At 44.8% G+C, this 22,694-nt stretch overlaps 1 protein-coding gene across 1 annotated transcript in view; it reads left to right on the plus strand.

Annotated features, from left to right (window-relative positions):
- Nucleotides 1–15,655, plus strand: part of BFSP2 (beaded filament structural protein 2) — a 59,667-nt gene extending 44,012 nt beyond the window's left edge. Inside the window, exons 5-6 of the mRNA XM_041734213.1 lie at nucleotides 9,382–9,513; nucleotides 15,431–15,655. Of these exons, the coding sequence (XP_041590147.1) occupies nucleotides 9,382–9,513; nucleotides 15,431–15,655 (357 nt within the window). The remainder of the gene's footprint in view (nucleotides 1–9,381; nucleotides 9,514–15,430) is intronic.
- The last annotated feature ends 7,039 nt before the right edge of the window (nucleotides 15,656–22,694 follow it).

Raw genomic sequence — 22,694 nt, forward strand, 5'->3', positions numbered from 1 at the left:
TCCTGGCTATCCATAGAATACATTCTCCTATCTGCAACCCACAGATCCTAAAAAGGCCACCTTGGGGAATATAGGAGAGCCTCTAACATTCCTGGTATTCTTATGCTGAGGTATTTCCGTTCTGCAACAAGCAAGAGAAGCTCTGTTTTGCATTCTTCACCTCCTCCCTGGGATCTTCCTCCCAGGGTGGGGCTCCACACCCTCAGTCCTGGAAGTCTCATCTCTGTCCCTTGTTCACTGCAGTGGGAGGATGGGTACAATAACCAAAGGCCTATCCAATTACCGGCACCAGCTGGTGTGGTGGGGTGGAAGGTGCCAAAGAGGGAGAATTCCACTTCCTTTCCAGAGCCCCCAGGGGCCGGGAATCCCACAGCAAGTGCACCCATGCTCTCTCTTCTGATAGTGGTCTGCACTTGCCTCAGATCAGGTCAAGGCATTTGTGGTCAGGAACTTTGCTGGAGCTGTAACCATCATGCCTTAAACAGCCAGGATGACAGATTGTGGAGACGGTTGAAAATGAAGAGAAGTGAACAGATTGAGATGAATCGTGAGGTTTCTGGTTATTGATAGGCTTAGAGCTGAAAGAGACATTAGCCACTGACTAGAGCAGCACCCTCTAACAGCAATTTCTGCAAGGATGGGACTGTTGTGAGTCTGTGCAGTTATCCGGTATGAGAACCACTGGCCACATGTGCTTCTTGAGCACCGGGAATGTTCCTGATCCAACTGAGAAACTGGATTTTTAATTTTACTTAGTGTTTATTAATCTCTGTCTAAATAGCTATGTGTGGCTAGTGGCTACCATATTGGACAACATTGGTCTAGATCTAACCATGAAGGGACTAGGAACCTTGGATAACATGTCTCCATATCACCCACATTCACAAACAATAATTTGCCCTGAGAGGGCAAATATTTTACATAGGCTTCCAAGTCAACACCTCTTTGCTTGCTTGTGCAAAGAAGAGTGGATATTTTCTTATAATACATGAAATTGGATTAGAATGGGTTTCTGCTAGTCAATTGAGGTCACTGGCTCTAGATGGCAAGATAGCCCAATGCAGTTTCACCATGATGGTCAATTGGGAGAGTTCCTTTCAAGGAAAATAGAAAGAGCAAAACCTCTAAAAGCATCTGTAATCTAGGGGTCCCTGCGTGTTGATGAGTTGGCTATAATCCCTACTGTCTGTTCAGTGAAATAAGCCATGGCCTACTCTGGTATGCTTAGGCAAGTACCAAAGGGGAATCATCTAGCCTTTCTATACCACATAGTATGTCACAGGAGAGCCTGCAAAAGAGCCCCGATCACTTTTCTTTCTTTTTTTTTTTTTTACTTTGAATTTATTCAAGCATTTTTAATGTATAATACCTTTGCTTGTTTCAAAATTCAAAATGTACAAAATAATGCAGTGAGGGCAGCCCGGGTGGCTCAGTGGTTTAGCGCTGCCTTCAGCCCAGGTCGTGATCCTGGAGACCCGGGATCGAGTCCCACGTCGGGCTCCTTGCATGGAGCCTGCTTCTCCCTCTGCCTGTGTCTCTCCTCTGTGTTCTCATGAATAAATAAATAAAATCTTTAAAAATAATAATAATATACAGTGAAAAATGACATCCAACTCATGTTCCAGCCACCCGGTTCTTTTCTATAGGGTCAGTCAATGTTATCCTTTTACTATGAATCCTTTCAGAGATACTTTATGCACATACAAGGAAATATGTGTATATTCTCTTTCTCTCTTTACACAAATAATAGAATTCAGAACATACTGCTTTTTATTTTTTTATTTTTTTTTAAGAAACTACAGTTTCTTTTTTTTTTTTTTTTAAGATATTGTTTATTTATTCATGAGAGACACAGAGACAGAGAGAGAGGTAGAGACACAGGCAGAGGGAGAAGCAGGCTCCATGCAGGGAGCCCGACACGGGACTTGATCCTGGGTCCCCAGGATCAGGCCCTGGGCTGAAGGCAGTGCTAAACCACTGAGCCACCCGGGCTGCTACTGCTTTTTAGATGCATGATATCATACCACAGTGGGCAGCAAACTATGGCCCACAAGCCAAATCTGACCCACTCACTGTTTTTTGTACTAAGTTTTACTGGAACACAGCTATGTTCATTCACTTACATATTGTCTATGGCTGCATTTGCAGACCCCAGCAGAGTGAAGTAGTTGCAATGGAGGCTGTATGGTCTGCTACACATAAAATATTTACTATCTGGTCCCCAACAGAAAAAATTGCCAACTGCTATTCTAGCTAATGGATATCCCAGGATTTATTTAACACCCTGCCAATGAATATTTAGGTGGCTTCCAATCTTTTGCTTTTATAAATGAGTCACTAACTACGTATGTCCCTCATTTCCCAAGATAGAAATATATCTGCTAGATAAGTTCATAGATGTGACATTGCTGGGTCAAAAGTTATGCACACTGGTCATTTTGATAAATATTGTCAAATTAGTAAAGGTTGTAACAATTTACATTCTTATTGGAAGTGTTTGAGAATGCCCATTTCCCCACATCCTCACCAATACTCTGAATTCTCATACCTTGTGATCTTTGACAAAATTATAGGCAAAACATGGTTTTTCAGTGCAGTTTTATTTTGCATTTCTCATAAGGGAGGTGGAACATCTTTTTTACATGCTGAATTTTGGCCATATTTGCTCTTGTGTATACTATCAGATCATATCTTTTACTCATTTTTATTAGGTCTTAGACTTCTTATTAGTGGTCTGTAGTGAATCTTTGTACACTAGAGAAACTAGTCCTCTCCCTGAATATGTTCCCAGAGTGTCAATTGTCTTTTTACTTAATTTATGGTAGTTCTGGGTAGCTTTCAAAAGATATTTTGAGCCAATAAGGCAGAGTTACTATACAAACCAGGAGGCCAGGATTTGGTTCCCATCACTGTATATTACAGGAGTGTAGCCCAGCTGGTCATGCTGGGGGGCAGAGTGAGGGGAATCAGAGTAGTTGTTAAAAAGGAAACTAAAGAGACTGTCTCATTGAGTAGGCCTTGCCTATCTTTCACCTGTTCTTTACTCTACCAGTACAGCATGCATATTATAAAGGGCACTCCCAGGCCCTCATCCTCCACATTGTATTTTCCTCCTCACAACTGGTTGACAATCCATATTTGAGTGACTACCTATACAGGGGACCACCCAACACTTTAACCATCACATTCTACCAAGAAATCTTCACTCACTCATTCATTCAGTTTCCATCTGTCAAGCACAAGCCAGGTGCCAGGCCTTGTGTGTGGTGCTATGGGTGCAAAGTCCCTGGCCAACCCTGGCTACCTCATTCTGAGATCTCAAAGCTATCTTAGATATTGCTCAATGGTAGCTCTTTCCCATGAGAAGTATAGGGGCCTTACTTCTAAAATAAGAGGCTTCTGAGCCACCTGGGTGGCTCAATCGGTTAAGCGTCTGCCTTCGGCTCAGATCATGAACTCAGCGGCCTGGGATTGAGCCCTGCATCAGGCTCCCTGCTCAGCAGGGAGTCTGCTTCTCCCTATCTACTCTGCCTGCCATTCCCCCTGCTTGTGCTCTTTCTCTCTCTAATTAATTAATTAAACTATCTTTAAAATAAGAGACTTCCAAAGATAAAACAACCCAAATCCCTGAGAAATTAAAGTAGTATAGTTTGGGGGCACCTGGGTGACTCAGTGATTGAGCGTCTGGCTTTGGCTTAGGTCGTGATCCCCGCCAGGGTCCTGGGATCGAGTCCAACATCAGGCTCCGCGCAGGGAGCCTGCTTCTCCCTCTGCCTATGTCTCTGTGCCTCCCATGAATAAAAAATTTTAAAAAGTAGTACAGTTTGAGTGCAACACTTACTAGTCTCTGAGAAGAGACAGAACAGAAGAGTCCCTTCTTAGGAATGGGATGATCTCCATGCACCAGGAGAAATATACTATCATGTAAACTTCTCCAATAATTATTTTAAGAAGAAAAACATATTTTGCTCTTCAGAATAAAATCACTGCTGAGCCTCTTCTGCCACTTTCATCAGCAGGGTATGCTTACTTATGAGGGGCAGCAAATCCACAAAGCCATGTGTTCTTCGGTGTCCTTTGGCAGCTTCAGCTGAGGCTGGGAACTGGTCCTGTAGCCTTTCAGGAGCAGCCTCCATAGTCAGACAGTCCTTGTGTAAATTCAAGGAGAAACTTGGCTTAGCCTAGCCAGGCCAGCCCTTCTGCCAATACTGAAGTTTCACCCAGTGAGACTCCCACCAAGGAGAATTCGTGTCTCAGGTGAAGACTGGATGGCATCCAACCTTCTCCCAAATAAATCCTACATCTGGCTGGAGTAGGTCAGGGGTGTGTATGCTGCTTGTCAAAAGCCATCCTTAGCTAAATAACATTTATATGATACCACATGATTATAAAGTGACTTATAGCCATTATAACAATGATAGTTAATCCTAGTTAATGAAAAGGTGTGATTTAATTCCAATGCTGGTAGACCCTCCTCTTCTGTAGTCTCTAGCATGTGCCTAGGATGCATTGTAAACCTTTAGTAAATGTTGTTGGGCATGCCCTAGGTATCAAACGCCATGGTAGCTCCCCAGGGCAGACAGAGGGGTCAGTAGGAAGTTGTCCCTGCACACAAGGTCCCTACAATCTAGTATGAGGTTGGCTGGGTGCCCGTGGAAGGCGATGGATAGAACAACCATTCTTCTACAAGGCAGGATACAATATGCTGTGAACGCAGTGCCAGCAGAGCATTTATTAAGCCTTTACCAAGTGCCCATTGTTCTAAGTACCTGACAGGCCTGTTCTCATTTAACCTTCCCACCATGAGATAGGTATTATGATCTCACCCATTTCACAGAGGAGGGAACTAAGGCATGGAGAGGTTAGTAATCTCCCCAAGAAGACACAGTTCCAAATGGCAAAATTGAGATTCAAATCACATATTCTGACTCCAGAATCAACACTCTTAACTGCTAGGTTTTCCTGGACAGATCACATGCAGGGGGTGGAGGGGGCTTTTTGATTCATTGTCTTGTGGAATGTGAGATTGAGAGGCCTTTGTCTCAACGGTCCAAAAGGTTATGCCAGACTTTTGTCATGATCTTTCCAAACCATGATTCTGTGTCCTCTCCATGGGATAAGATTGCCCTGTGATACAAGGTAGGGAACCTCTGTATCCCCAAGGAATCCACTGCTTTCCCTTTTTCCAGGATAGTGAACATAATGAGGTTACTGTGGTCCTGTGAGATCTAAGAAACTTCAAGAGCGGGACAGTTAGCTGTACTCTGCCGCAGAGCAATGTTCTTGTAAAGCTGTTGTTCGCCAGTTGCAAAAACAGAGAGCTCGAGTGACTGGCTGAAATCCACACAGCAACTGCTGGAGAAAGGCACAGTATACACGTCAACCTCTCAGCACTCATCGTGGATACATGTTCTGCTAAAAACACACCCGCATAGCAGAGCTTTGGAGATGGCCTCTTTCCCCTCCAAGACTCTCAAATCCTTCCTTCTGACTTACTCTGAAGCATGCTGCTTTTCTTCTCTCACATCCATCTTTCACGTGCAATAACATGTAATTTTAATTTAAAATTTTTCATTTGAAATTTTTTACTGTATTTCAAAGTGTCAATATGCTCTCCTGTCCCAAAAATATAGGTGGAGTGCAAACATGACAGCCTAGCTCCTGCACAGCAGAGCCAAGATTTCAAGCTGGTTTGAAAGCCTGGGGACCAACATATTTAAATCTCATTACACATCCTAGCAACTGCGCTGAGCAACAAAACACAGTCCTACCTTCCTATCCTCAGATTCTAAAATGACACACCTACTGTTCGGTCTGTGAGGAGAAATGTGGAGGCATTGGGTTGAAATGGAAACAGAAGTAAAGTAATTATTAATCAGAAAACATAACTCCAAAAAGCCTTTGGAAAAGAACAGGTAATACTTCTAAGTGAGTTAAAGCAGGTAACTATCCCCAAGTGAAGGGCAAGTATGATTTGTCATAACCTGATTTGAGAAGATATTGGGCATGATTTAAAATACACTGAATCCCACAGTGATCAAATTAATTTTTTTTTTCTCTTTCAGTCTTAATTAAACTGTATAAGAAAGTTTCCATTTGGTGCTTGTAGGTCATTAACACTTCTCTTGTTAGTCTCACTTTCAACAAAGAGAAAGCAGGCTTGGACTCAGCAACTTGGTGGGCAACATTTGCTCAAATATAATAACTTTGGCTTATTTTAATTTTATTAATTCCTTGGCTATATTTTGTCTATGACAAACAATACCATTTTACAGTTTTCTCAGTTTCCCTAGCAATCTAGAACTTTGTCATGGGCCAGGCATCACATGGGAGTTAGTTAGTTAGTTAGTTAGTTAGTTAGTTAGTTAGTTAGTTAGTTATGAGAGACACAGAGAGAGGCAGAGGGAGAAGCTGGCTCCCACAGGGAGCCCAGTGTGGGACTCAATCCCAGGACCCAGGGATCATACCCTGAGCTGAAGGCAGACACTCAACCACTGAGCCACCCAGGTGTCCCTAAAATACTTTTAGAGATAACATAAATTTTAGAGATAACCTATATAATTTTAGAGATAACAAATTTTAAGATAAAATACTTACTTTGCTTTTCCATTTGTGCCTATACCTTCAGTGTGACTTGCTACTTCTTGCAAAACCTGCCAACTGTTTTTTATAATTCTGTCATTAATAATAATGTCACAAAATCAGATTACAAAATATGCTTATTAATATCTGATTAAGCAAAAAGTCCTATCAATGATAAATGAGGATAGCTTTGCAATGAATTTTAGTTGATACTTCCATTGACTTCAGTGAGTCCTTTCATCAATGAGATGAGTAGCTTCTTTGCAAATCAGATAATAGTTTGTAAATATTGGAAAGATATTTCCTCTAATTGTTTTTGCTATTCATAATGCAATAGCTACAGACATGACCCATTTTAAGTTTAATCTGCATTATCAACATTTTCTGCATCCCTTTCTTAACTCTAGACAGTCAGCAAAACAATAATTCAATCCCTGATTTGTAGTGTTTGCCAATTTCCATGAGGCAAATACTCTCACCACAGCTGATTTCAGACTCGTAACTTGATGTAAATAAGCACAGAGTTTGGAAGAGATGCTCAGAAGCTCATCACTAAATGTTAGTCCTACCACACAGGTCCCATCAATAGAAATAACTTCGATAGTGCAGACAATGATAACATGTAAATAAACCAGCAAGTGATGTGTTTGGAGTATTTGTTACCATTTTAATATAACTTAATTGTAAGTGTAATAATTGTAATTATTAAATTAATAATTTAATTTTTAAGGACGGCTGTGTTTACCAACCAGCTTACAAACATTCGGAAGATTTAACACCTGGCTCTCAGGCTCTGGGGAGCTGCCAAGGGCCTGCTCCAGCTGCTGGCCGCCCTTGGCTGCTCTGAGACAAGGCCCCTGTGGACTCTGACTCCGCCCCTCTGCCGGAGCCCCGCCCACCTGCACAGCCCACCTGCACAACCCACCTGGCCAGGTCCCTACCCCCAAAGACAGGGAGAAAAACCAGGCCACCCATCCAAGCAGGACTTGACAGGCCACGAGGATATTTTAGAGTGGTGCACCTTCAGTGTGGGGAAGACTCCACTTTCAGGAGTCTTGATGGAGGAAGCAGCTGCATTCACACCTGGTTGAGAGCACAGCTCTGGCCTCTGCCACTGCACAAGGTCCAGCTCTGCCCCTCATAGGCCGTACCATCTTGAGTAAATAACTTTGTCTCTCTGTGCCTCGGTTTCCTCATGTAAAAAAGGAATAACAATGACACTTGCTTCAGAAGAGGGTGGTGAAGATTAAATGAAATAATGGACTTAACGCTGTTAATGGAGTGCTTGGCACAGAACCAGTGCTTAACACCTATTAGTTATCCTTAGTACTATGCAACTGACAGTGGCTTTTACAAACTCATTTACTGGCTAATATTACTTTTTATATATTAGAAAAATAAATGCAGTCACTGTTTGCATACTTTTAGAGTTCTAAAAGTTTCCACATGTATAATCTGATGGAAGCCTCATAGTGACTCTGCTCACTGTGATCTGTGTTCTGTGGGCAGGGACTGGGGCTCAGAGAGGTTGAATGATGGCCCAGGGACACACAGCCATGGACTGACCAGAGCTGGGCCCACAGCTTTCACTCCTTTAGCTGATCCCAGACCTTTAATGGATGTTTTTTTTTACCCCTTCATAGCAGACACAGGAAGAACTTCACCTGAGATATGAGCCCTTTGACCTGGGTTTTCCTAGTTAGGTTGGACTATTTTTCATAACCCTATAAATAAGTATTCATATGTCATAAAAGTGGTCAATCCAGACAGCCAGTAAACTAGAAAACAGGTTTTTTCTCCCGTATCACTGGCTTAGGGACAAGCATCAGACTGCACCAAAGATGAATGAAGGTGAGCTCTAGTTTTTCCCCTTTCCCTTTCTCCAGCAGAGAGAAGAGAGTAGCAATGACCTCCTCCCCTGAAAGTATGGGGAAGAATCAGACTGTGTCCATATGGCTCAGGGAGAAATTTCGAAACACAGACCTTCCCCCTTGTGTTCACAGTTGTGGCCAGACTGGTTTTTACAAGGAAACAGGGACTATCAGATCAAGTTGGGTAGTTCTTCATTTGAAGAAGGTCTGGGGCAATTGGCACTGCCTGACATTACTGGAACGGGTTACCAGTTCTCTGAAGGGCAATTTGGCAACATTCATCAAAAAGACAAATGCATACCCTTTGACCCAGTAGTTCTACTACAGGGATTTACCCCTCAGAGATATTCCCTTGTGTGGAAAATGAGGGTCGTAGGGTTATTCTTTACACCATTGTTTGTAACAGGTGGAGACTGGGAACAATCTAAGCACTTATCAGTGCAGAGCTTCTAAATAACTACGGTACTTCCGAACAAGGTGATACTATGGAACCATTAAAAAGAATGTAATTGATCTGTATATACTGGTAGAGAATATCTTCTAAGATGTAGTGAGGACCAAAACAAGGGGAGGATGATCATACATACTCACTTGTAAATACATGAACTATTTGTGGAAAGAGGTGTAAGAAATCGGAAACAAAAGAACTGGGTAATTAGAAGCATGGGCACAAAAGGAGACCTTCTCCTAGAAGTCCTTCAGAAAAAGCTTTTGAATTTTAATCTACTTGCATTCACTGTATGTTCAAACTAAGTAAATGGTTGTATGCAAATAGGTGAGGGCGCCTACGGAAAAAGGGATTTTTCAATCCGCCAGCTGTTGACTCTGAGTCAGAAGCAGTGGAGTGGGCCCTGGGAAGGGCGAGAGGGGAGGCAGGGCTCAGGTTCTCCACACAGGCCCGCTCACGCGAAGACCTGACCCTCCCCAGCAACAGGCAGAGGTGGCCCGCATGGCACAGACCCAGGAAGAGAAGCTGGCCGCCGCCCTCAGGCTGGAGCTGCACAACACTTCGTGTCGGATCCAGAGCCTCCAGGCTGAGACCGAATCCTTGAGGGCCCTGGTGAGTGGGCCGGGAAGAGCCCTGGCATTTCTTATGTCAACTTTAACTCCCAACTCTTGAACTGAGAGTCATGTGGGTCAGAGTTTGCAGGAGATTCCCATCTCACGGCATGCAAGTTTTGAGACCTGAAAGGATCATCTGATACCAAATCACAAGTATAGTGACAGCTGTTAGAACCCCCACTGAAATACCCTACACCAGGCCACTGCTTGAGTGTTGGCCGCTTAGGCCACAGATAACCCTTTTCAGAGGGTCCCACTTCTCCAGAGAATTGGCCTCCACCTAACAGTGGGCACCTGGCCTGGGCAGTTAGGCCCGCCTCCTCTAGCCCTCAGTCAATGACTAGCTGATGTGGGTGTTAAAAGCCCAGCCCACTTGCTTCCAAGTGGAATAGGTTTCAAGGTGTAATTCACATTCCCAAGCTCTTTGGGGGATCAGACTCCACCTGAGACTCCCTCCTGGCTTAGCGCCTTCCTCTGCCCTATCCTGCTTTCCTTGCTGCCCTTTTCTTGAGAGCAACCCCTTAATTATTTACATATACCAGGATCCCTGCTTCAGGCTCTACTTCTGGGGACCAACTTAAGACTAGGAAGCTCCTCAGACTCACTGGGGTTTGTGGGGGAAGGTCTCTTGCATTATTTGTTATTATTATTAATTAAAATAATTATGAATAATATAGCAGTTCACCCTCTGATTCTCTGTTAGGGTGCCAGGCACACAGCTCCTGCTTGATGCCCCCTGCAGGGGCCTTGTGTTCTAATTTGAACAGCAAGTGTATTGTCCACACTGAAGTACATGAAGGGAATGGTTCATGCAATCCTGCAGCTTGGGGTGGTCTGGACTCCACTGGGGCCCCAGCAGAGGCCTTTGCTCTTGCCACCCAAATCCATTCCATCACCAAACCAGCAGCCCCGCCTCCCAATGCAGTCCTGGACTCCCATGAAGCGAGCTCAAGGATTTATTCTAGTCAGTTCCCTCAGAAACAACTTTTTTACTGCCCATGGACAAGATCATTCCATCAGCCCCAGTCCCCCTCCTTCACATGTCTTCAGCTTACTTGGTCCATTGTCCTCTGACAGATAAGATCACATGATGCCCAGCCAGCTTAGGAAGATGCTCAGTCTTGCCACTACATAGCACAACATGACACACATCTCGTTGCTCCACTGCTCTCCCACACATCCTGTGATGGGATCAGGGTCAGTATGAGGGGATGTGAGAAAAGGCATTGAGGTGAGAAAAATCAGGAAAATACAGTCTAAAGCAATGTACTTTAGCTAAAAAATTGAAAGACATTGCATTATTTACTCAGAGTTATGTGAATTTTATGCTAATCAGTTTTATTTCCCTGCCATAACCCTTGATCCTAATATTAGGGGTGCTGCCTTTTGCCCAAGTCACTTTAAGCACAGTTAAGGGGCTACTATTTATTCCCCAGATGTCCTTGTGGCTGCCAAAAATTGCCACTCTTCCAGTAATAAAAAAGGGCCTCATTTACAGACCAGCCCAGATTGTGCAGGAAGGGAAATGCCCAGAACTCGCCCTTTGCTCTCCTACCCTTGAGCCCTTGGACATGTTCTTCCCATGGCTGGAAGGCGACCCCTCCTCCCTCCCAACTCTGCCCACCCCTACCTGTCCTCACACCCTTAACAGATGTGAAGTGGAAGATACACAAGTGCTACACCCAGCAAAAGCCTAGCTAGCTCCTGACTCCCACAGGTGGGGTGATCTCTCCACCTTCCATCCACTCACATTCAGAGCCCCGTGGTTTATGTGGTTATATCAGCTCATCCACTGACCACATTTAACGCCTTGAAGGCAGAGACCATGTCTAATTTATTTTATGTCCCCAAAGCACTTGATGAGTGTCCAAAACATAATTTCTTCAACATGATACTAAGAGTACTGAGAGCTTGCTCACATGCATTCTCTCATCAGACACTCATAAAAACACCGAGAAGCAAATGATATCCTACTTTGCAGAAGAGTAAACTGTGGTTTGCTCATTAACACGAGTAACAAGTGGAAGAACCGAGCTCTTTTGGTTCTATTACTCAACTAGACAACAGTGGGCCTATGGAACGGGGGACTGGCACTCAGACTCTGGAATCTGGAATCAGGATCCCCTACTCATTAGCTGAGTGACCTCTCAAAGATTCTGTTTTCTCACTTGCGAAGTGAGAATCTATGCGGGTTATCATACCTATCTTCCATGTTAGTGGCTTCAGATCACAGTAAAAAATGTGTTCATTCACTCTGTGATTTAGGTGGAGTCTGGCAGAGACAGCTCTTCTCTGTTCCATGTGGCATCTGCTTGGGCTGGACCATCCAAGAATGGCTTCAACTCACATGCAGGGTGCCTAAGCTGTGCATCTCTTTTTCTCCCTCCATGGGGCCTCTCCATGCAGTTAGCATTTGACTTCCTCAAATCATGGCAGGCATGTGATTGGACTTCTGACATGGCATCTGGCTTCCCTCAGAGCATGGGCACAGAAGCTACCAGGCCTCTTAACACCTGGGCTTGAGAGTCCCTGAATATCACTTATCCAGAACTCTTTTGGTCTCAGCAGTCACAGTCCCTCCCAGATCCTACAAGAAGAGAAATAAATGCCACCTCTTGATGAGGCAGTGGCGAGGCCACATAGAGAAAGAATATGTGGGATGGGATCGTGATTGCAACTGCTTTTGGAAATGTGATCTGCCACTGGACTGGACAGATTTTGCCTCAGAAAATCACAGGGATGATTAATGGAACAATGCGGGTCAAGCCCTTAGCACGGTGGTCGGCACAGAGTAATCAGTCAATGAATGGTATTCATTATCCATTATCATTGTAAAATTATTATTATAATCACTCGTGTAATAATCCCAAATTGGCATCATCTAATCACCTCACTTAAATCCCATGGTCCTTACTACTGGAACAAATCAGAAGAAAACTCACATGCCCAACCAGAAGACTTAGGAGTGGTGATATGCTGGCTGTGCCTGGGAGCCAGGATGGGCCGCCTCTGTCCCCTGCTAGCTGGTAGATCAGAGCTCTGGTCACTGGGCCTTACAGCCGAGGTTAGGGGCACGGACAGCCAGAAAAAGTGGCACCCCTTCCTGCAGCTTTCAAATACAGCTCAGTGCATCCAGCCATCCCGATTATCTGCAGCCAGAGCAACCTGTACACACATAAGGCCCCCACGGGGCCTCATATAAGCCTCAGCTGAGTAGGCAGCACTTGCGGCCCCCTTTGCCAGCAGGGCACTGTTTATTTTGGTGGCCAGGCACTAGGAATGGTGCTTAAAGCCTACTGAGCTCTGTGTTCCATCAACTCAAATCAGGGGTGGATTCAAGGCAAGAAATCACTTCCTAGAGGGCTTAGCAATTCAAGGAAGTCCTTTCACATCTCCAAAAACTGGGGAATAAGTGTGCTTCTGTGATCTCAGTTTGCTTGCTGGTGTTGTGTTGCTGTGGGGGCTGGAGTTGGGAGATGGGCAGCAGTGGCCTGATTGCCATCACTCAAGCCCAAGCATTTCTGTGAGAACCAGGCCAGGATGTCAGGGACTTAGGTGGGAAGCTGGACCGGACTCTGAGGGTGAGATAGAAAAGACAGAGGTCATCTGATAGGAGTTCCCACAAACCTACCTTGGGCAGTGGGTCCTACATCATCAGAGAAAACCTCAGGCCACATGGAGAAGTCACCTATGAACATGGAACCAAAACTATAGACAGCTGATCCAAACATGATCCCATGAAAGGGTTTTTCCAAATAACAGGTTTTATAGGCCCAGGGTCAGCACTAAACACTGCAAACCAAACAATTTCCTGATAAGCAAAGAGAGAAAACCCAGAGTTTGGAACAAGTGATTCTCAAAGTGCTGGTGGCCACTTCTGCATTTTTATTGCTATAAAGGGGTTTTCAGATCTCACCAAAATAATAACCTAGGCCAGATACTGATCTAAATTTATTTTTTACTAGTTACAGTTTTGCCACCTGTAAATGTACCTAGGATGGGAATCTGACTCAATATTCTTATACCCTATGGAATTAAGATGGCTTAAGTAAGATGATAGAGTGGCCTCTGCTTAACAGAAGCCATGATTCAAGATGGCATCATGACCAAGAATCTTCCATTTCAATCACAATAATCAAAAAGGTATGAAAAATATCCTCCTAGGGGGCAGGTTACAGAGAGTTGTTTTATCGAGATATTATCCTAATTTGAAAACATATTTATCTGTTCTTATGTGTTATATAAAAAGCCAGATGCTAAGTTATAGGTGTACCATAATTACAACTATGAAAAAGTATTAAAGAAAGATACACATAGTTTTTTTAAAGTTGTTTATGTGTCAGTCCTACAGTCTGTAAGGTTTGCTATATGGGAAGATGGGGTTTCCAGTCTAATGGGGAGACAAGTAGGTCAATAAACATAACCATAATACAAGTGCTGTCAACCTGAGCAACACAGCCAGATGAACACCTACTCTATGCCAGCCCTTGTCTTATCACTGGAGTTATAGAAACTTCATTTCTGCTCTCAAGAATTCACTCACTGTCTGGTAGAGGAAACATGCCCCTAGGAAGCTCATCCCACTCTTACCAAGTCTAAGGGTATGCATGTACTTGGGCAGCCATGGAAACCCAAAGGAGGAGCCTCTAATCCGGCCTGCTGGGAGAAAGAGCAAGAGACTATCAAGGAAGTCTTTCTAGGGGAGGTGACCCCTAAACTTGGACTTGGGGATGAGTAGTGATGATCCAGGTGAGAAAGAAGGGGAGATACAAACCCAGACTTGGACTTCCAACAGAACACAGTGGCTGCTGTGTGGAGAATACGAAGGCAGGAGGAACTAGAGACCAAGAGATGAACTACAAGCTTCTGAGTTTACCCCATGGGAGCAATGATAAGCATCCATCGTGGGCACCGGTGGCTGGAGGAGAGAGGGCACAAATGTGAATACTTTCCAGAATAGACAAGAGGCAGGATTCAGTGATGATTGAATTCAGAGGGAGGGAAGATGAGGGACATGCCTTTCACTGGCTTCCAGGTCATGTGAATTCACCAGCTGAAGCACAAAATGGGAGAGGCAAACAGATTCAGAAGGAAACCAGTGGCTGCATTTTGGACGCGCTGATTTGAGGTGCCCGTGGATTGTGTATATTTCCAGTAAGAAATTCAGTAGCAGGTTTATGCTCAGGGAAGAGGTCTGTGCTGGAAACGTCAACGCAAGAGTCATCGGGAGAGACAGCTAATATCACGAGTGTGGCAGACACCAGGCAACACAGACACAGGCAGCCTCTCTCGGAGAGAAACAGGCTCAGGATGGGCAGTGGGGAGTCCAAGGGTTGGGGCAGCAAGGGGAAGAGGCAGTGGCCAGGGTGTGCTACTAACACACTAAAGAAAAAAGTGCTGAGTGTATAAAGGCCAGAGACATTCATTCTAACCCTGGCAACCTGGGCAAGAGTGCTGGAGACCGCATTTTAGCTGAATGATGGATGGGGTTTCAGCAGTGGAGGAGGAAAGGGCCCCCCAGAGAGTGGGAAATCGAGCAAAAAGGCCCGAGGCAGTTCAGAGAGCAAGATTTCTTTGAAAAAACACCTGCCAACTGCCTCCCTCCCGGTATGTGTATGTCGATTTCTCACTCTCATTTTTTCTTTCATTATCTTTCTCACTCTTTCATTCTCTCCCATCACTGTACCTCATCTTTCTCCCTCTCCTTCCCGTCTTCTCTTTCTTCCTGCCCGCACCCCCTCCTCAGAAGGATCAGTGGATCAGACTGAACAATAGTCTGGTCGGGGAGGAGGATTGCTCAGGCCCCCCACCCAGGAGGCCAGCGGGCAGGGCCGCCCCTCCCGCAGCTCAGCCCACCTCCCCGGGCAAGGCCCGGCCTGCAGCCTCCGGGGCCGACCGCCTTCTCTCTTTGGCAGAAACGAGGCCTGGAGAACACCCTGCACGACGCCAAGCACTGGCACGACATCGAGCTCCAGAACCTGGGCGCGGTGGTGAGCAGGCTGGAGGCGGAGCTCAGGGAGATGCGCTCGGAGGCCGAGCAGCAGCAGCAGGCCCGGGAGCACCTGCTGGCGCACAAGGCCCAGCTGCAGAGGGACGTGGCCTCCTACCACGCCCTGCTGGACAGGGAGGAGAGCGGGTAAGCCTCTCCGCCTCGCATTCCTGTGACAGGTGTACATACTCCTGGGTTTGCAATTCACAGTTTTCAGACACTATAGAAGCAATTAAGGTAAAAAGGAGAAATCACCTTGTAACTCCCCAACACACATATTCTCTCTCTCTCTCTCTCTCTCTCTCTCTCTCTCTCTCTCTCTCTCTCTCTCTCTCACACACACACACACACACACACACACAGCCTGTGTCCTTGCAGGATTTTTTCTGTTTGTATATTCACATATGCAGAGACACACCTGGACATACCTTTATGTGTTTGGACATGCCGAGGACATACATGATGTCTGTTAGGAATACTTTCAGCTGCATGCAATAGGCCCTCATTAATGGGGCTGCAAACCAATGCTCCTGAAATGTTAATGTGCACTCAAAACACCAAAACCTGAGCATCTTTTATATTTTTTATTGAACTATAATTAAAACACAAGTGTCAGATTAGTTTCAGGTACACAATATAATGATTCAACATCTCTATACATGACTGAGTGCTCATCAGGATTAGTGTACTCTTTTAAAAAATTTTACTGATTTATTTATTCATGAAAGACACAGAGAGAGAGAGAGGCAGAGACACAGGCAGAGGGAGAAGCAGGCTCCATGCAGGGAGCCCGATGTGGGACTTGATCCCAGGTCTCCAGGATCACGCCCCAGGCCAAAGGCAGGTGCTAAACCACTGAGCCACCCAGGGATCCTCCAAGATCCTTAATTCCCTCTTAATACTCTTAATTCCCTTCACAGGTTTCCCCCATCCAAGTACCTCCCCTCTGGTTATCATCAGTTTGCTCTCTGTATTTAAGTCCATTTTTCACTCATATGTAGGATTTAAGAACAAATGAACAAAGAAAAAAAGAGACAAAAAAACCTATTCTTAAATACAGAGAAACAACCTGGAGACTTTTTTTAAATGCCGATCTGCTTCACTAGGTCTGGGGTGAGACCAAAAATTCTTCATGTCTAGCAACACTCCCAGGCGATGCCTTTAACTGTTGGCCCACAAACCACGCTTTGATCGACAAGGGCATAAACCATGTTTATTTAAGAGTTCTAGAAATAAGGTGGTCTAGGTCACTCAATGATTTCATAAAGGTCCCAAGCTCTTTCACCTTTCTGATATACCATCCCTGATATATGGGGGTTTTGCCTTCATTTCATTACCCATGGTTGCCCAATGCCTACAACAGCTGCAGATATCATATCCTCATTTGTGAGAAGAAGAAGGGAAGGGAAGGGGGGTGCACCAAAAAAGCTTTTCCATGTGTGGCTCTCTCTTTTATCAGCGAAGGAAAACATTTTGAGGTCTCCAGTGGATTTTCCCTCACATCTCATTGACCATAACCTGCTCACATGACCATACCTATCTGCAAGGGATGCTGGGAAAGCAACGACTTAGCTTTTCCAGGCTCCATACTGGAGAGAGGCAAGGGGTAGGAATGGCATATATACATCTGTATATGTATGTGTATGCACATGCTCATAGGTATGTGTATATAGGCAGTCTTTTTTTAATGGGTAAGGATTCCAGGAGCATATGCATAAGTCTTGGGACTCTGCTTCCTTGCCCACTTGTTAAAAAAATCCAAGTCTTTATTCTATATCTTCGTATTTCCCTCCAAAGTCCCTTCCAAGACATACATACATTGAATAATGAATAAAATATCAGCTCTGAGAGACAACTTAGTGATTACACAATCCAACCCCTCATTTTCAGAGGGAATACAAAAGCCCAGAGCAGAAAAGGTTGTGTTTATGATCACATGGAGAGGTAGAGACTGAGCTGGGACTGGACCCCAGGTCCCCTGGCTTCTCCAATGTGCTATGTAACATTTTTCTTCCAAAGGCAAGAGAGCTGTATAGAAGCAATCTAATCCTCTCTCCTTTCCAATAGAAAATATGTCATCCAGCTCCTTTCCAACTGTCTTTTTATTGGATTGATTTTTATTGATTATGAAAGTTAGATGTTCCTAACAAAGCTAATTTTTTCACAAGCCCACGGACATCTGAATAAATACGTGAAATTGTCGTAAACATATACAAACAGTAATGAGTTAGGTAGAATTTACTTTAAGAGTATAAGAACTCCATTTAGCGAATACCCGCTAGGTGCCAGCGCATTCTTAAGATCTTTATCTTCATTTCTCCCCAAAACTCTGCCAGGATGACATCATTCTCCCCATTTTCTAGACAGGAGACAAAGCTTCAGAGAACTTAAGTTGTTTGCCCAAGGTCACACACCTAATAACCATGTAACAGGGGTTTGAAACCCAAACTGTCTTGTTCCAAAGACCAAATTCTTTCATGAGACATCTGCCTTTCCTATACTCCCACTGTGCTATCTTTACTAATTTTCATCATCCATTACTTATCTGACTTATATATGTTTTTTGTTTGTTTCAGCTAATGAAGAAACTTCCTCTTTTCACGAAGAAAATGCTGCCTCCCTCACCAAGTGACCAATAAAGTTCCTGGAGGAGTTTCCCCCTCATCCCCTAGACTCCCACCACCGCCCTACTCTCCCAAGCTGGATTCCTTGCTGGATTCCCTGGTTGATTCAGCTTAGTCTGAAAAGCATCCTGGAAGTGGAGAGGGTCCTTCTGCCTTAAATAGTCTGAAGCTTGATCAACCTCCCTTGTCCCTCTCCAAATAAATGCTTTGTGTGTGGCTTCCAGTCTGCCCACCTTGTTCAACCCACTGTCAGGTAAAGATGGATATCCCTTTCCCTGCCTGGCCTTTGCTCATGGAGCCATTCTTGATGGCTTCTGCAGGTGTCCTTGAGCATGACGTCATCTGTCATCCAAGGGTCAGCTGCTCTTGGGTTAATAGACATAAATGTGCAGCTTAGGCAAGATTTGTGCTCATGGCATGCAGGATTGCTACAATTTGGGGCAAAAACAACTCTTGCTAGAGAGCAGACTAGCATGCTGCTTTGTTGAATATATCATGATTTTAGGCACCACAGAGCACTCAGATCTCTTTCATATACTCTGCACAGGCATTTATGTGCAGACACACACATCTCACTGAGATGGCAGGGGATCTTTCAGTCAGTTTAACGGGTACTTCAATTTAAGTCTAGGGGCATTAAGTAGGTTGTGGTTGCCTACCCCACTGGCAGCCTCAGAATTTTTTCCAGGGTCCTTTCCCCAGCCTTCTTGAGGCCCAACCCAGCTAAATATAGTTTGTGAATCTGCCACCTATCCAGGCAAGACTCCCCTGCCTTCTGATTAAAACTGAAACCACCACCTGTGTCCTACCACAGGCTTTCAGTGTCTCCAAAACCACACACACAAAGCCCAGCCTTAATTTTTTAATTCTTCCCCCAAGCTTCTGTCAGTCCACCTGCCACACAGAATTACAGACCAAAATATCTACACTGAGTCTGTCCTCATAAGTGGCTAATCCAGAGAGGGGGATGTGTCCAACATGGGCACATTCAAAGACACCCTCCCCCTACCGCTGGGGTTCCAAATAGCCAAAGCCGACATAAACAGAAGAAACCTTCTTTATCCTTAAGAGCCATTAGAAGAGAAGCAAGGCGAGAAGGGGGGTTTGGTCTCCTGGTTGACATGATGCCAACTGGTTTTCCTTTTTGGCTTCTAGGATCAAAGGAATTGTATTAATAAGTCACGTGGGCAGGACAGCTATTTACAGCTTGCACGACACCTTTACATAATTCTGTTTGTTGTTAGAGGTACAGAAATAGTTAAGGCACCACCTTGATGCTACATTTCTGCAAAGCACCAATTCCCCGGCCCAGCTGCACACTCCAGGGATGCCTGCAATTGAACCAGTGGGTGCAAGGGCCTCCCTAGAAGAGTGGCAGGCTCCAACGTAGCTATGCTGGATGCAGGTACACTGAGGTCTGGTTCTTTTCTTTCTTACTCGTTACAATTAATTTTCTGTAACCTCCACCCCCCCCGACCAAAATCCCTAACCTAAACACAGCTGGACGGTCCCCAAAGGTCAGCCACCAAAAGGAGGCACTTCTGTGTCTGAAGGGCCATGCATTTTCCAGAACCTGGAAGCTGTCCCGGCGGTTGCATGGAGGGGAGGATGGATTCCCACAGCCTCCTGTGTTTGCACCAGACAGCGTGCTGCGCCGGGCGCACACCCTCCGTCTCCGCAGCTCCCTAACCTCAAGGAGCAGCTGCCATAATCACTCAGTTAATCAGCCTCTGGCAGGCAGAGCCAAGGCAGACGGGCCTTGCAGTTCTCAGCGCCGTCTCTCGCTGTTTCTAATGAGGCTTCATTAACAGGTAAGAAAAGGCGCTGCTGGTCCCCTGGTTCCGCCAGGGCCTTGCTGAGCTCGGGCTTCCTCTCTCAACATCCGGTAAAATTACAGCCTGGCAGCAGTTTGCTGACAGGTGGCAGGGGACGCCTCTGCTCGTGTTGGTGTCAAGGACAGAGCATTTGTTCTGGAGCGGACCAGAGAAGGGCTTCCAAGGGACTCCTCCAAAAGCACAGAGCGCTCTACTTCCCCACCAGGCAAGGCCGCTGGCCCCGGCCTCTTCCCTGGAGCACAGTGCAAACACCCAGGGAGGTTGCTAGAACGTCCGCTGGCCTTCAGACCAAGAACAAACTCACCTTCATTGTCAGCTGTAACCCCCCACCCCAGCACTTACTGGCGCCCAGACATTGGGTTGGACCTTGAGGATACCAGTAAACAGAAAACAGTTTCTGCCTCGGTGGGTTTACTACCTCCCTGCGGAGTCCGGGGTGCACATAAAAGGAAAAACAAAGCCACACAGGCAGAGCAGCACATTACAGTTTGCACAACCCCTTCATATAATTCGGTTTATTATAGAAAGCATGAAAATAGACATCCAGATATAATCTCTGTGGGTTTTCAAGAACCACCAAGTCCCATGCTGGTCTCCGATTATCTCTAAATACCCCACAGATGTTCTTTTTCCCCCAGATTTATTGAGATGTGATTGATACACAGCATTGTGCAAGTGAGCAGTGTACCGTGTAACGACTGACACACGTGTGTATCGTGTAGTGATTACCAAACAAGAGTTAACATCCACCATCTCCTATAGATACAAAAAGAAAGAAAGAAAGAATTTTTTTCCTTGCGCAGAGAACTCTTGGCATTTACTCTCTTAACTCTCACGTGTACCATACGGCAATGTTAGCTGTAGTCCATCATCGTGTTGTACAGACATCGCTGCTGCTTATTTATCTTCTAACTGGACATTTGTACCTTTCGACAAACTTCCTCCAATTCCACCCCCTCCCACCCCTGCTAACCATAGATCTGATCTCTTTTTCTAGGAGTTTGTTTGTCTTTTGAGATTCCACAAACAAGTAAGGTCATACATTATTTGTCTTTCTTTGTGTGCCTTATTTCACTTAGCATAATACCCCCGGGGTCCATCCAAGTTGTTGCAAATGATAGAATTTCCTGCTTTTTATGGCTAAATAATATGGCTCTGTGTGTGTGTGTGTGTGTGTGTGTGTGTATTTATATATATACCACAACTTCTCTATCCATTCGGCTGTCCAAGGACGCTTAGAGTGCTTCCATGTCTTGGCTTATAAATAATGTCTTATAAATAATGCTACTGTGGATTTGGGGGTGCAGAGATCTCCTTGACATTGTGTTTTCATTTCCTTTGGATAATGTCCCAAAAGCGAGATGGCTGGATCATAGAGTATTTCTATTTTTAATTTTTTTGAGGAACCCCCATACCATTTTTCACAGTGGCAGTACCAGTTTGCATTCCCACCAGTGGGATATGAGGGCTCCCTTTTCTCCATATCCTCACCAGCATTTATTTCTTCTTTTTGATCCTAGCCATTCTCACAGGTGTAAGGTGATATCTTATTGTGGTTCTGATTTACGTTTCCTTGCTGACTGATGATGTTAAGCATCATTTCATGAGCCTGTCGGCCACTCATCTATTTTCTTTGGAAAAATATCTATTCAGGCCTCTTGCCCGCCTTTCTTTAATTGTAATTTGCTTAAGATTCTCTTTCTCCACCCCGTCCCCCAAAAAAGATTCTCTCTCTCCCTCTCCCTATACCCCTCCCTCCACTCATGCACTCTCTCTCTCTCTCTCTCTCAAAAAAAGAAAAAAAAAATTTAAAAACGCAGAAATCAGCATAGGACTTTAGCTATTAAAGATAAAGAAATAAGTGATTTTAACATTTCTACAAGGGAAACTAATTTTTAGTACTCTATCTGCACAGAACTACGTGATCCCAATCTGTTAGCATAACATTCAAGTTTACTAATTATTACAAATGAATTTGCAAGACCCTTTGAGAAAACATGTGGTGCCAACATAAGGGTGCCAGCAGCAGCCATAATAGAAGGATTTTCCTATAAAAAGGCAAGAATAGGGTGGCTGGCTGGCTCAGTTGGAAGAGCTTGTGACTCGACCTCAGGATCATGATTTCAAGCCCCACGTTGGGTGTAGAGATTACTAAAATAAATAAAACTTCTTTTTAAAGGCAAAAGTAAGTCAAGCAATAATGGAGATTTGATATTACTCCTCAGGAAAGCAAAGCCACCTGTTTCATAGAGTGATGAAACATTAGCACACACACATCACCATCTGCCTAGCAGCCTTCAGATGGTGGGACATGATTACTATGGCTGGCCTGTAACCCTTACAGATCTCACATTCTGCAGTTTGTAAGTAGAGACTTTTCACTGAGTAGTCTTATCTCCAAAGCGAGGTCCTTTTTTGAAAGGGTGCTCTGTCCCCAGGAGAACTGAGGTGGCACTGCCAGGGTTGATATGGCCCCAGTCAGGACAAGAAGTCTTCAAGTAGATTATAAAAGAGATATGATCTCTCCTTGCATATGCCCTCAGCTGGCAGGTTGACATTTTGTCTTTGTAAAACCAAATGCCTGCTCTTGAAACATCTTCTTGAAGTGCTAGTGGGATATAGTGCTAGGTCACCAGTAATGAGCCACTGTATGCAGAGTGTATGCAGAGTATCTGCAGATCAGGGACCTGGCACCCCAAGGCTGATGCTGCCACAGTCTCCCTTGTTCCCA

The sequence above is a fragment of the Vulpes lagopus genome, chromosome 19 (assembly GCF_018345385.1).
Source record: "Vulpes lagopus strain Blue_001 chromosome 19, ASM1834538v1, whole genome shotgun sequence".
In the NCBI taxonomy this organism is placed as follows: Eukaryota; Metazoa; Chordata; class Mammalia; order Carnivora; family Canidae; genus Vulpes; species Vulpes lagopus.